The 14,313-nt window shown below is 36.4% G+C and overlaps 1 protein-coding gene across 1 annotated transcript; it reads right to left on the bottom strand.

Moving 5' to 3' along the window:
* Positions 1 to 203: 203 nt before the first annotated feature.
* LOC130092583 (trypsin-2-like) lies at positions 204 to 12,239 on the bottom strand. The gene is made up of 6 exons (XM_056260485.1): positions 12,128 to 12,239; positions 6,590 to 6,610; positions 6,316 to 6,484; positions 5,966 to 6,231; positions 5,722 to 5,861; positions 204 to 473 (listed from the first exon to the last, which is right to left on the bottom strand). Exons 1-6 carry the CDS (start codon positions 12,222 to 12,224, stop codon positions 204 to 206), a joined length of 963 nt encoding a protein of 320 aa, XP_056116460.1. The 5' UTR covers positions 12,225 to 12,239.
* Between the last annotated feature and the right edge of the window lie 2,074 nt (positions 12,240 to 14,313).

Below are 14,313 nucleotides of genomic sequence, written 5' to 3'. Positions count from 1 at the left end.
CATTCTGAGGGCAAAAGCTCGCTGAACTTCATTAGTGTGCAATATTTATATGTAAAAACTCAATAATAAGAGTAGCTTTCCAAGACTAGTAAATTTAAATAAATTACAATATTCCAATTTACTACTTCCCATATTTATGAAAACCTGTCCAGCTCTATTGTCCTCTTAATCAAAGAACCCTGAGAACTGTCATTCAAACATTCTCAACAAAGAAAGATGAAAGGAATAAAGGATAATGTGAGGAAAATGGAGAATAAAAGGAGGTTGGGTGAACTTCTGAATCCATTGGAGTTGAATTCGACAAATCCAGGTGGGTTGCTGTCCATGTAAGAGTTGATCCAGTCCTGGTACTGAGAAACTCTGGCATACACACCGGGATATTTCGGCTCAGCACATCCTTGACCAAAACTCACAATGCCAGACTGAATCCACAGGGAGCTGATCCTACTGACCATTGGACCTCCAGAGTCTCCCTGTATTGATAAACATTTAACATTGATATATCATTGATATATCTGAAAATATACAGTGAATAACTGTTAAAAACTGATTATTATTTTTAGGTTCATTTGAGATGAGCAAAATCTGCACAGAACCGATCACAACGAGATGCACACAGGTTAGAAATGTGTTCAAGTGTCGTCCAACTTGCTCTTATGTCATGCTGATGTATGTCAAAAAACTCTTGCGACAGCGAGAACCCTGCGCACGACATGAATTATATATCGTGGCCTAGTTCATTCATGGCCACAATTTACTAATTTTCCCCCTCGTTTTAGTAAAGCGTGGTCCCATTGTACTAATTTGTTTGCATGTTTTGAATGAACTAAAACAAATTCAATGGTACACGTATTCGTATTGAACCGTTCGGTACGAGGCATTCGGTTAGGCCGACTAAAAAATGTTTTCAGCAGTAGCGCTGGCGTGACCACCACAACGTTGCCCAACATCAAATGGCAAACGTAATGAAAGCGGAATGAAACTGTGCTATTTTGTGCTTAACGGAACGTTTATCAGTTTGGACCATCAATGTCAGTGCAGCGCAAGCCGATCTTGATCAGGCAACACTGTTACTACAGAGCGCTAAGAGATCCAGTAAAGAAAGCATTTGAATTCGCCACAGAAGTAATAACATCACTGCAAGATCTAGTGAGAAGCATTCAAATGTCTCCGTTATTAAAGGGGTCATATAATGCCATTTTTATACAAGTTAATATGAATTTTTAGGGTCTAAATGAAAACTTTGTAATGTACTTTTAGTAAAAATTCTCATTAGTATTGTAAGAAAACACTTATTTTACCTGGTCAAAAACAGCTCTGTTTTCAGCACGCCGTTTCAGTGCATATGCCTTTAAATCAGGGGTCACCAACACGGTGCCCGCGGGCACCAGGTCGCCCCCAGGGACCACATGAGTCGCCCGCAGGCCTGGTCTAAAAATAGCACAACTCAGTAGTGAGCTGCGTCTGAAATGTAATTGTATTCTGTTGATATTCTTTTTCAATCACACCTGTTGCATTTATATAGCATATATTTATATATTTATATTTAAAAATGACAATATCTTCTGTTCATTATACATGAGTTTAGATAAGTTTAGGTGAACTCTGACTTACTCTAGTTCAGGGGTCCAAACGTCGCTCGCGAGCTACCAGTAACGTTAGCTCGTGGCCTGATTGGAGGTTGCTCGTCATGGAGCCGTTCACATATCGAGTCTTTTGCGTCCTCAAGTTCGTTATTTCAAATGTAGGTGCGAGGCAAGCGCGCTCATAATTAAAGCGACGCGCTATTTTTTTCCAGGTGCAGCGAGATGAAAAAAATGCAACTATTCAGTATGCCGCAAACGTACCGCAGGTCAACCAATCAGCTTCACCCTTTCCATAACAACATTGAAAGCTCAGTCAACATGAAGGATGGGGGTGCACCCAAACACTACGGGTGTTTTTCTCTTCTCCGTAAATAAATCTTGTAGCAGAGCTACAGCAAGTGTTTTTCGGTGGTGGAAATCTATTAGCTACTAAAACTTCTTTGTCATTGTGGAGAGCACAGTGCATGGTTGCATAGCAACGACAGACGCCACGGGAAAATCAGATCGAATTTTACTCTTAATAATAAAAGATAAGCTAATGTGCATTGTAAAAGTCAGTAATTTATCTTTTTTGGCTCATTCTTTTTATAAAAATGATTTAAAGGCTGAAATATGTGAGGTTTATATTTTTATAAAACATTTTTTGTCAAAACTTTATTTGAACTTGTACATACTTGTACAGTAGGCTAGATAACATGTTGCAAGACACTCCTTTAAAATCTAGCCATAATTTTTAATGTTATTATTTTAATGTTTATGTAAACAAAAAGTGCATATTGATGCGGATTTATTTGTTATTTGCTGGTTTTCGACATACAACTTAGTGAATTGATTTCATTGTGTAGTATTATTACTTTTTGAACAGGATTCTGTGATTACCGTGATCATTTTGGTCACTAATGAAATTAAATTATCATGCCATTTCATATCTAGTCATGATGAACTATAAAATCAACTATAATTATGTGTTTTTACAATATAATATGCAAAGTACAATTTTCTATAAAAAAAATAATCTCTGATTCTGTTCTTTTCTCTGACATTTAAGGGTGACATAGGCATACAAAAACCCTTTTAGGTATAAAACAGTTTAGATAGTTGTTAATATGCGAGTTATGAGACATTATTTCAGAGATTTAAGTATTGTATTACATGAGTAGCTCTCGGCCACTTTCATTTTTAAAAAGTAGCTCTCAAATGAAAAAAGGTTGGAGACCCCTGCTTTAAATGATAATGAGCTTTGCTGACTCCGCCCCCTCTTTTCTGCGGGCGTTTAGACACGTGGAGTGTTGCCTTGACAACAGTTGAGGGTACATTGACAGATTTACGTTACAACTAATGGTCATGAAAAACTTTTTTTCGCGATTTGCAAAGATTAATATAAAGGTTAATACAACTTTACACTCACTTCTTCTGGAGGTGCAGAGGGAACATACATAGTTGCCACCGATTCTTTTTTCAGGAGCAGCTTCTTAGCAAATCCAGCTTTATACTGACCCTCGTTTATAAGCAGTCTGGTGTGTGAAATGATTCGCGCAAACATGAACGCATTGACGTTGCTCGTGGGGAATATTCCCTTCGAAAACAAACTCAGCCACTGCGTCTTCAGCGGTTCGGATTTAGGAACATTAAAATGACTGCTGTGTTCGTTATTACACCCAAGAACAGAACACCACAATCCCTTAGACGCCATTCTGCTCATAGACAGTGCTGCAGCATATCAACAATGACGGACTATGATAACAGCTCGCTCAGGGCGGGTCTGTGTTGAAACGCTGCTGTCAATCAACAATCGTGGGAGGGGCGTCCTATTTAGTGACGTCACACGGTCGAAAGGCTCGATTTGAGACTGGGGAAAACATATAAGGAATTAAAACAAAAACACTAGATGGATTTTTATCATTATATGATGGTTGTGTACAGGCACTGCCAACACACATTTATATGATGGTTGTGTACAGGCACTGCCAACACACATTTCAGTCAAATCAACTTGTAAAAGTGTATGTATCATTATATGACCCCTTTAACCGTAGATCTCTATTAGATCAAACAGCGCTGACGTGGAAACCAAGAATGTGGTTTCATTCATTGTGCCATTATAGATCAGCAACATTCACCATGGTTTAATGCTAACACTAACTGTAACCATGGAAGTTTGGCAGTAAAATGTTTTCAAGTACGTCACACATCTTTTTGCAGCACTTCAAAACTAAATGTTATTTTTAATGTGATGACCAAAACATTATTTGTTCATCCTTCAAAGGTTACCCCCATTTATAAAACTTAAAGTTTCATGATGTAGGAAAACTCACTTATTTAAAAATAAAAAAGACCAAATTACCATTGTAACCAGTAGGTGGCTGCCATTTCCACTCCCAAAACGTTTTGCTTATGAATTATTATTTCGACATTATGAATAAAATTGCTGCCCTCAAATATTAATCTGAAATCAAATAAACTTTTGTCTTTAACTACTACAATATTACATTTCATTTTTTTATAAGGAGCTGTTTTTGTTTTATATGCTGCTAAGAATAGCTCCATCATTGTTTGGAGTAAAAAATTATCATACTTTATGTTTTTAATGTTTTAATAAATAAATAAAAATCGAGGAAATTTCTCTGGCATTTCTTTCTTTTTGCTTTATTGAAAACGTACCGAACCGTGTCACCACTGTATCGTATCGAACCATGAATTTTGTGAACAGTTACACCCCTAATATATATATATATATATATATATATCCTGACAATTCTCTGAATATTTTAGCATGATAATGATATGACAATGTTAATGTATTTGGTCTTGGCGGAATAGATCTGCTAAGCTTTTGCTGCATGTTCGCAGATGTGACATGAACCAATCAGCTTCTTCCAAGTAGTTAACACAGTAAATATCATCAGCTGTGTTAACCCTTTGACGCGTAGGATCACACCGGTGTGATCAGTCTTGGCTGGTCCCTGGAGCGTACGATCACACCGGTGTGATTAGAACGGTCAGTGCATCACGTGATCAACTGCTAAATTCAAACTGCTTTCGCGCGTTGGCTGGCGCTGAGCCAGAGACAGACGCACTCAGTGCTGTCATATATCACAACTATTGAGTATTTTAAACCACATAATGTTTATTTTAGGTTTCAGACATTTAAATACACATAAGTACTAGCAAAACAGTGATTTTGAATTAGTAAAATAGACACTGATGTCTATGGAAACGGCAACAATAATCATTTCCATTATAATAAGGAGAAACGTTTTATTCATATCAGATACACATTGTGTAAGTAGCTTTACATTTTACCCTATTCTTCTCCTAGTTCACCGGCCACTTACTTTCATGTATTTCGTGAGAAACAACAGATCCGATTCTCTGAACTGTGAAACAAACTAACATGGCGCCGCCCATCGCCCATACAGCTCAACTAACGCGATCGTTATAAAGATGTTTAAACAACAATACACATCCACTTGCACATATTTGACAATCGGAATATCAGTGTTTCATAGTATAGCTAATACATTTGTGAATATTTTGAATACAAAAGGAAAAAAGACATAAAAGCAGATCATCACTCATTCAGCTCTGTGTTGTGATTGCGCTGTGTCACGTGACAAGAAATGACGCGTCACCATGGAAACATTAAAGTGACAGGTTCTAAATAACGGTCGCCTTGAAAAACTCACGCTGGGGGGTCAGTTAGAATATTTTAAACTTACGTGTGAAAGGGTTAAGGACCCATCATCTTTATATATTTTATAAAGATAACGCAACTCTGAATCCTGCAGGTCTGGTAAATTAGCATAAACCCCACCCTGAAAGCGATTTCATTGGTCAACTCAAACACGCAGTGATTTCAAGTTTGCGCTTAAGTGATTGGCAGGGCAAAAAATAATGCAGAGTATAACAAAGTCGGAATACGTATGTGTCGCACCGGTCAGTGCAGTAGAGTTTAAAATGAAAGCTTGCAGCTATCTTGTATCTAAAAAACTGCAAGTTTTTCCTCGCAGAATTGGGCTATTATTAAAATGTTCCGGTGGATGTCAATTCTGGGTATGGCAAATCGAGTTAGGCTAGAGTCAGTGGGCTAGATTTTGATTGCTCATCAGTTTAAAATGAATGACTGATGTCTTACCTGACATGAATCTTTTCCTCCCTCATTTAACAATCCAGCACAAATCATGTTACTCGTGATGCCCCCTCCATAAGCATTATAACAGGCACTGTTGTTCACAATTGGTATCATCACCTCCTGCAGTATGACTGAAGCCTGGCCTGTGACACAGATCAGAGGACAATTTTGGCAGCTTTTAATGGCCATTTACAGTAAATTGTTGAGCTTTAGAGTATTGTTGTTTTGCAAGCAAATGTTCACTCACCTCCAGCCTGTAGTGTTCCCCATCCAGTCACCCAGCTCTCTGCACCTCCAGCAAATACACTACCAGCAGCCGCCAGACAGACTGGCTTAATGTAATCAGTGAAATTCACAGAAGAGGAGAGCTGGAGAAGAGCTATGTCATTGTCATGACTAGGACCGTCATAGTTAGGGTGATTTATGACTTGCCTGGCTGTCCTGTATGTCTCATAAGGGTTTGAGCCCGATTGGCTCTGACGTCCCAGGTAGATATCAATGGTACTTATGGAACTGTATGTAAGGAAAGTCAGTTTTAATTACAATAACATCAATTTATAATAACGTCTTGTTGTATTTAAGCTTTAAACTTCATACTCCTGGAAGCAGTGAGCTGCAGATAAAACCCAGTCTTTATTGATTAGACTCCCACCACAGAAATGCCTTCCATAGCGGATGGCATGAATGCTGACTTGCCACGGCCAAGACCCTGCTGTTGCATCCTCCCCTCCAACAATCTTGTTGTTGAGGGGGGCTTGACCACATACTGATGAGAGGAAAGACAATGTGGGAATTCTCAATTAATATTATATATTACACACAGGATATGTGGAACAATAGTTTAATGGTGGTTAGGAGTCTGACAACTTACCATCTAACTGGCAGAGAGAACCTGAAAGACAGAGACCAAACAATGAAATGAACATCTATAATCTGATAAACTAGTTTTTGTAGCCTGTAACTTGACTATTGTGTAGGTGTTGGCACATGCCATTAGTATGAATCAAGATAATACTTTCACAAGAATTATGGTGTTTAGGGATTAAAGCCAGGTTGTTGTCAGGTTACAATGTGGCTTTACACAGCACAAGATACTCAAAGAAACAATCTTTAATAAAATAAATGATCACATTTAGGAGAAATAACAAGTTCTACCAACATAAATGAGACTGAACACGGAACAGAGAAAACTAAGGGCTTAAATACACAGAGAGGAATAATTATCCAGAACAGAAACATGAACGGGATTAATTAATAGCCAAGGTGATAAACAAGGAACTGGTGGAAACAGAATCAATACACAATGAAACTAAACAGTACTACGCTTTACAGTGGTTAAATGATTTCATTGTCTGAGATATGAAAATAGTAACTGAACCTGTCAGTCTTGTGAGCTAAATCAGTTTCACGCCTCGTGCCAAACACATTTGTGTTGTGGCAACGTCTGTGGCACGTTGCATTTCTACTATGGTGACGTCGCTGTCTACGTGCTCGCCACATTGTAACGACGTAGAATTGTAAGCCGCTACAGGGCTGTAGCAACGTTGTTGTGCGACATTCAGCAACTGCGAGACGACGTTCTATCAATTAATTTTTTTTATGCTAGATATAGATATTCCCCATTTAGCATGTTATGTTTTGAGGTTAATATTTTAATTAGTCAGATGTTAGCTAATTATATACCTTTTAAATATTGTTTATCCTTGTTATTATTTAATGGGCCTAACAGTAAATTAATTATAATTATGCTTTATATGTTTTATTTATTATACTTAAAAGAAATTTTTATATTTGTTTATTTAGTTTTTGTCTTTTTTTTTTTTTTACAAATGACTTCTGGAAGGGTGTAACGAGGTTCAGATGTTATGGGAAGAAGGAGGCGGGAACCGGCGAACATTCAATAAGTTTAATAAAGACAGCCACCGGCCTCGCGCCGCTCTCTCGCGGCCCTCGGCCTCGTCCTGCTCGCCACAAAGTGCAATTTGATTACCATATGCAGTTCTAATAATGTTGCTGAAATAATGTTGTGGCGAGCAGGACGAGGCCGAGGGCCGTGAGAGAGTGGCGCGAGGCCGGTGGTGTGATTACTGATGAGCGACACATGCGCAACGCACCGGTCTCGTATCTCTCACGGAAGAGCGACGACAGTGGAGATGGAGAGAGGCCAGGCCTGGACTTTATGTTGTGTATTGTGTGACCAGCAGTCGTCCGTGAGGGGCTGCTGGCTTATACTTTCATTTTGTATTTGTTTTATTTTATTTATTAAACTTGTTGAATGTTCGCCGGTAAGACAGCATCTCCATAAAGAAAATACAGTGATTTCTGGGTTGCTACATTGAGTATTTGTTTTAATAATGGCCATAAATTAAAAAATGGTGATTAAGAGCTACAACTTATTTCGATCTAATTTATGGAATCAAATTGATATCCAAAGGGTAAATAATTTAGGTTTTAAACAAATAGGTTTTCAGGTTTTAACTTGTTGTTTGTTTTAAACATTGGCTGAGTAGTTTGCTTAATGTCCCCCGTGATGAAAATCAAGTTTTTAATGTGGTTTATATGTCTATGTGGTGTTAATAATATGCTTTAAGACAAACCATGTGTAAATTCATAAGTCAACATCATTGACGAGTATTTTCTCCTTAAAAGTGCAGTGAACCAACGTCAGTCTCGAAAACGTGGATTGAAATTGCTGGTGTTTCTGACATCACAAACTACCTTGTAACCAATCATGTAGTGATGTCCGGTTCGTGAACGAATCATTCTTTTGAACCGGTTCTTTTTAGTGAACCGGTCGAACCAGTACACCAAATCAGACGGAATCGTTCAAAACAGTTTGCGTCTTGCGTCAGCGCTGACCAACAAGTTACTAAAGTTACTCACTTTCGGACATGCCCTCCGAGTCGAAATAAACCAATATCCCTGAGTATATTTTACTCCAGTAACTCCAACAGTTCACTGAACTGAGACATGTTGTGTTTCAGAGGGGCGAAATGCATGTTTCTTAAATATTTTGTTTAACATCAATAAGTGCAACAACATAAAACATGTTGGAAACATGTTTATCATATAATTACATATAATTATTATTTTAAAGATTGGAAAAACAATGAATGGATTGAAAAAACTGTCAAACTAAACATTTATTATTATACTAAACCATTATTTTCAGGAACAGCTAATGTAATTTCTTAGTAAGTTGATATAGCCTAAATCTTTCACGTAAACTTTAAAGGGTTTTAAGGGTTAAACGTAACGTAACGTATTAAACATACTGGAGGAGACCTGCATCGACTTTTTAGTTTTGTCGACTGTATAGTAGCCTAAGGTTTCATCACTTCTCAGCTCAGCACACACAGTCCTATGCTACGGTTCTCGAGTCAAGAACTGGTTGTTGCAGCAGTTCTCGAATCACCAGTACAGAACCGAGAACTGTTTCTTTCGGACACGTACGACACGGAGAACCGATGAGTTGGAGATACTGCGCATGCAAACTTTCTTTCGGCCAACGGATGCTGTGCTGATACATCAATACTGAGCTCTTAAATGAGGGGTCAAATTCGGTGAAATATAAGTTTTTTTTAATAACAAATAAAATAAAATTGTTTAGTTTTCAAGTTTATTCACTTATATCTTTAAACATGTAAAACATCCGTGTTTGCACATCTCCAGGACAGGGTTCATTTGCAAAACGTAAATGTAAGAAGCTTATCCAAGATGATTATGACGATGATTACTATTATTTAACTGAAGTTATGATTACAAATGCCTGGATGATAGAATTGACTTCATTACGTGAGGACATAAAAGAACTGGTGAACCAGTTTCCAAAAGAACCGGTTCGCGGAAAAGAACCTGGACTGTCCATCATGTCAACAAGTGGATCTCTGAGCTGGTGCGAGTGAGTGGAGGCGGGGCTAATTTGCATATTAATAGCACCGCTTATGCTAAATGAGGCAAGGGTGTAGAGTTACATTCGAGCTATTTTAAGCCATGAAGACATTTTTTTTCAAGGAAAAAAAAACGTTTCAATGTCATTTTGGTGATCAAAGATGAGTTTTAAGGGACAAAATGGTAACACTTTATAATAACTACACGCTAATAATCATTAGTTAAGCATGAGTAAACAGTTAATTCATCATTCATAAAGCAATAATAGACATTAATAAGCAGTTTATAAATACAGCTATAAATGCTTTCTTCTTGATTTACAAGCATATCTATAGTTTATTTAATAATTGTATTTTCATCCTTTATTAATGATCAATTTATTATTTCTAAATGAATAATTGCATTTTTTATAAACCAGTTATTTAAGAGTTTTCAGTGGTTCATAAGATTACTTAGAACGTGTAAGTAAATGATTAATAAACTATTTAAATGTACATTCATACATCTTATTATTCAGACATATAGTTATGGTTACTTAGTGTGTTAATAAATGCTTTATTAACATGTATTTAAGCTGTAATTCAGGGTTAATTCGGGTAGTTATAAAGCATTTATTAGTGGTCAGTTAACTATGTTTGTGAGCTCATCTAAAGTGAGGACTATTCATGCCTTGTAAAGCATTTATAAAGGAGATTTAAAGGCTGTTAAATATTTCTATGTTCTGTATCACTGTGTTGTGTTTGTTACATTTTACTGTTTAGAAGATTGATGCGCCTTCAAATCTCCTTTATAAATGCTTTACAAGGCATGAATAGTCCTCACTTTAGATTAGCTCACAAAATAGTTAACTGACCACTACTAAATGCTTTATAACTACCTGTATTTACTACATTTACTTACACTTTCTAAGTGATCTTATGAATGACTGACAACTCTTGTTTGTAAATAATGCTATACTTCATTTAGAAATTATTAATTGATCATTAACAAAGTATGAAAATACAATTATTAAACGCATTATAGATATGCTTATAAATCAAGAAAAAGATTTATAGCTGTATTTATAAACTGCTTATTAATGTCTATTAATGCTTTATAAATGATGAATTAACTGTTTACTCATGCTTAACAAATGATTAATAGCATGCAGTTATTATAAAGTGTTACCTACAGGGGTACTTTAAGTATGTTATGCTGTTCCATAAACACCTAGTAAAAGATTATGTTGATTTATGGTGTATTTTCATAGTTTTTTAAAGCTTACTGAAACTACTCACAACACTTCTACACTGTAATTTTTTTTTTAAGTTGTAAATAAAACAAATATTATTAATATTATATTTCAGTCATTCTACTTCAAAATTGAACGTTTAGTTCAGTTACATGCCGTTTCTTTGTAATTAAGTTACAAGCAATTTCTGAGTGAAAATTGGTTCTACTGTGTTCTTGCTATGTATCACTATGCTTGCGTGAACGGTGTCCATACTGTATTCCTGTTAATGTATAGGTACTTAAATAAATTCACCCTACACTATTGTCACAGAATGGCTGGCTGTACAAAGCGCACAACACAGAAGAATATCACACAAACTCAAGAGACAAGAAAACAACCTTGACACTGGACAAAGGACTGAACACAACAGGGAGTGTATATATACACACAACCAAAGGTGGAACAGAGTTAATTAGTGTACAACATGTGAACTGAATCAAACTGACACATCCTTGGAAACGAGGTCAAATGGCAAGACAGAAACAGAAACAAACTCAAAGAACAAAACATAATCCTGTCAACTATACACTTGCGTCTTACATGTGCAACTGTTGTGAAACAGGTCTTACAGCCACTATCATATTTTATTTACCCTAGTGACATTGTTGGACTCTAACTTATCTACATTAAAAATAATTATGCTTTAATACTACCATATTTCATAGATTTCACATACACCTACTCAACCATCAAGCTACACTCTTAAATAAAAGGTTCTTTACTGGCATTTATCGTTCCATGAATAACCTTTAATGGCCATGGGAACTTTCCATTGCACAAAAGGTTCTTAATGGTGGAAAAGGTTATTTAGAATTTTAAAAGTTCTTCACGTTAAGAAATGGTTCTTTTAAAAACTGTTTACTGAAAGGTTTTTGGGAATCAAATGGTTCTTCTAAGGTATCACTGCAAAACCATTTACTCAACTTCACGAGGTGCTGTTTAAATCATTTTAATGGATGAGTTAAATGCCTATGAACTCATTCAGTACTAACTATATAAATAAATACATCTTACGTTTACAAAGAAATTCATACTTAGTTAGCACACTATATATTTATCTCCAAATCCAATTTCAAGCATTTAAACATAAGCCTTTAGATCAAATGTATTTGCGATCACTTGTTTGCAGTAATAGCCATTTCAGGTGTGCGCGAGTTACAAATGTCCTTGGCAACAGGAATTCAATTGTCAACTGTCATTATTAAACAATTTAAACGTTAAATCTACACTTGATTTTATATTTACCTTCTATGTTGAGAAGTATGATTCCAACAAAACTCAAAGCTGTGTTAAACTTCATACTTAAGCTCTGGTGTGTATTCTGTCTGCTGTTTCCTCTCATGAGTCTCTGATTACATTATTCTGTCAGTATTTACAGTACACACACCCCCCCCCCCGCTCACCTTTACAGGTAAGTAATTATAAGGTTTGCTTATTCAGTGCCTTTCAGTTTAAGGTCACTTCACTACACATTAACACATTACAACATTTCAAGTGCAAAAACAGCATACTGAATGAATATGACTGGGCAGATCTACAGTATGTTATAAATACACAAAAAGTCTTCATTTGTTATTAGGGGTTCAAGTGTGTAATTCTAATTATTGACCCTATTATAATTGTTAGGATTTTAAAAGATCAGCATTCTGCCTTAAAAGTGATTGGGCAGATTAAACTGTAAGTCGCAGAGACTTGAAACTTTGAGGGCTGCTTTGTACTCGCACCGTCTACAACGTCACCAAGGCTCGCCCAAATCGGCCTCACAGGGGCGCTGTTCGGAACGAAACTCGCTGGACCTGAAACTCGATGGCCCCAGAGGCCTGTGAACATTTTTAAAGATATCAGCCACCGGGGGTCTAAATCACGTTTTTTTGTTTGTTTGTTCACTGTATATATTATATATTATTCACACATGCTCACGATATTCAGTGCATAAGATGGAACTCATTTGGGATTTGGAAAGCTATGAAAGTCAAATGGGAATGGCCAAGGGTACTCGAAAGCCAATCATTCCTAAAAGAAAACTCTGAACTTCGGTGAGCGGATGCGGCACATGATTGTAAGGGTATGTTTACACGACACTGTTTTCAAGTGAAAACGGAAAACTGATAACGGGTTTCAAAGTGCAAGGTTTTGAAAACTATGCCTTTGCCGTCTCTATGTAAACAACAAAAACACAATTGTACTATTAAACATATTAGAAATATTATAATAGATGAAACGGCTACTCATAGGAATTAATTATGGAACAATGTATTTAGAAATGTAAAAACTAACTAAAGCTTGGAATATTTAAATAAAAAGAGGTTAGATTCAAAGTTTTACATGGTATATATCCAGGCAAAGGTCTGTTAGAGAGATTCCATTTGGATAAATTATTCCTGTGATTTTTGCTCAACAGAAACATAATCTATTGTCCATCCTTTTTGTAATTGTGTATACACCACGATTTTTTGGGTGGATATATAACATTTTATCAGAAGGAAAACCATTATTATATTCAGTTAAATAATGTTGACACATGTATCTACTATTCAAATTAAATAACAATAATAATTTAATTTTTCTTGTACAACTTTTTATTATTTTGGGGAAGTTCCACATACACAAGAAGAAATGATAAGGATCCAAGCCAAATTGTATTCACTTTCTCCAGGAGATCAAGGAATACAGCGCTTGTTTGGAGAATATTGTCAACAAACAACTATTTGTAGTATTTTTGTGGATATCAAATTTTTGATTAATGAATTCATATTTTGTACACTTTGGTTTTTTTCTGTATTACTGTATTTCTGTTTACTGCAGTATATTATGTTCATATAAACTGGCTAAAACAGGGGGGTTTCATGACACTTTAATGTTATAGGCCTATGATCCTGTCTGACGCAACAAAATACAAAATGTGTGTGTGCATTTAATTTATCGTGTGAAATTAAAGCTGCTGTAGTAAAAACTTTTGTAAAAAATTAATTTTTACATATTTGTTAAAACTGTCCTGACAGATTTCCATTACACGAGAGTAGATGTTAAACCTCATGCTGGTTTGTACTCGGCTTACGCCAAGATAAGCACAAACTGAGACGTAGCTTTACAGTGACCTATACTTCTCTCTCTCCATCTCTCCATCCATTTACGCTTCTTTCCATATGGTGATGTGAATCTCCTTCTGTCCGGCGTTAACGGCTGCAGTATACTTGGCGCGTCAGCACACACAACGGCTGTAACTACAGTGTGGTCTCCAAGCGGAAACCTCCCTGTCTCCCTCTTGAAACCAACACGGAAGTGAATTAAACTGCAATTCATTGACTGGCCGCTTGAGGCTGACTGCAAAAGTGAGCCAAATCTGTATCTCTCCCATGTTAAAATGCCCAACTTTACAGCAGAAAAAAACATGTTTACTGCCTGGAGCAAAAAGTGTTTTTGGTCTTTAC

Source organism: Rhinichthys klamathensis, unplaced genomic scaffold, assembly GCF_029890125.1.
Source record: "Rhinichthys klamathensis goyatoka isolate OS25496 unplaced genomic scaffold, OSU_Roscu_1.1 h1tg000176l_1, whole genome shotgun sequence".
Classification (NCBI taxonomy): domain Eukaryota; kingdom Metazoa; phylum Chordata; class Actinopteri; order Cypriniformes; family Leuciscidae; genus Rhinichthys; species Rhinichthys klamathensis.
The sequence above is the reverse complement of the archived record's forward strand: the minus strand, read 5'-3'. Positions and strand labels throughout refer to the sequence as shown.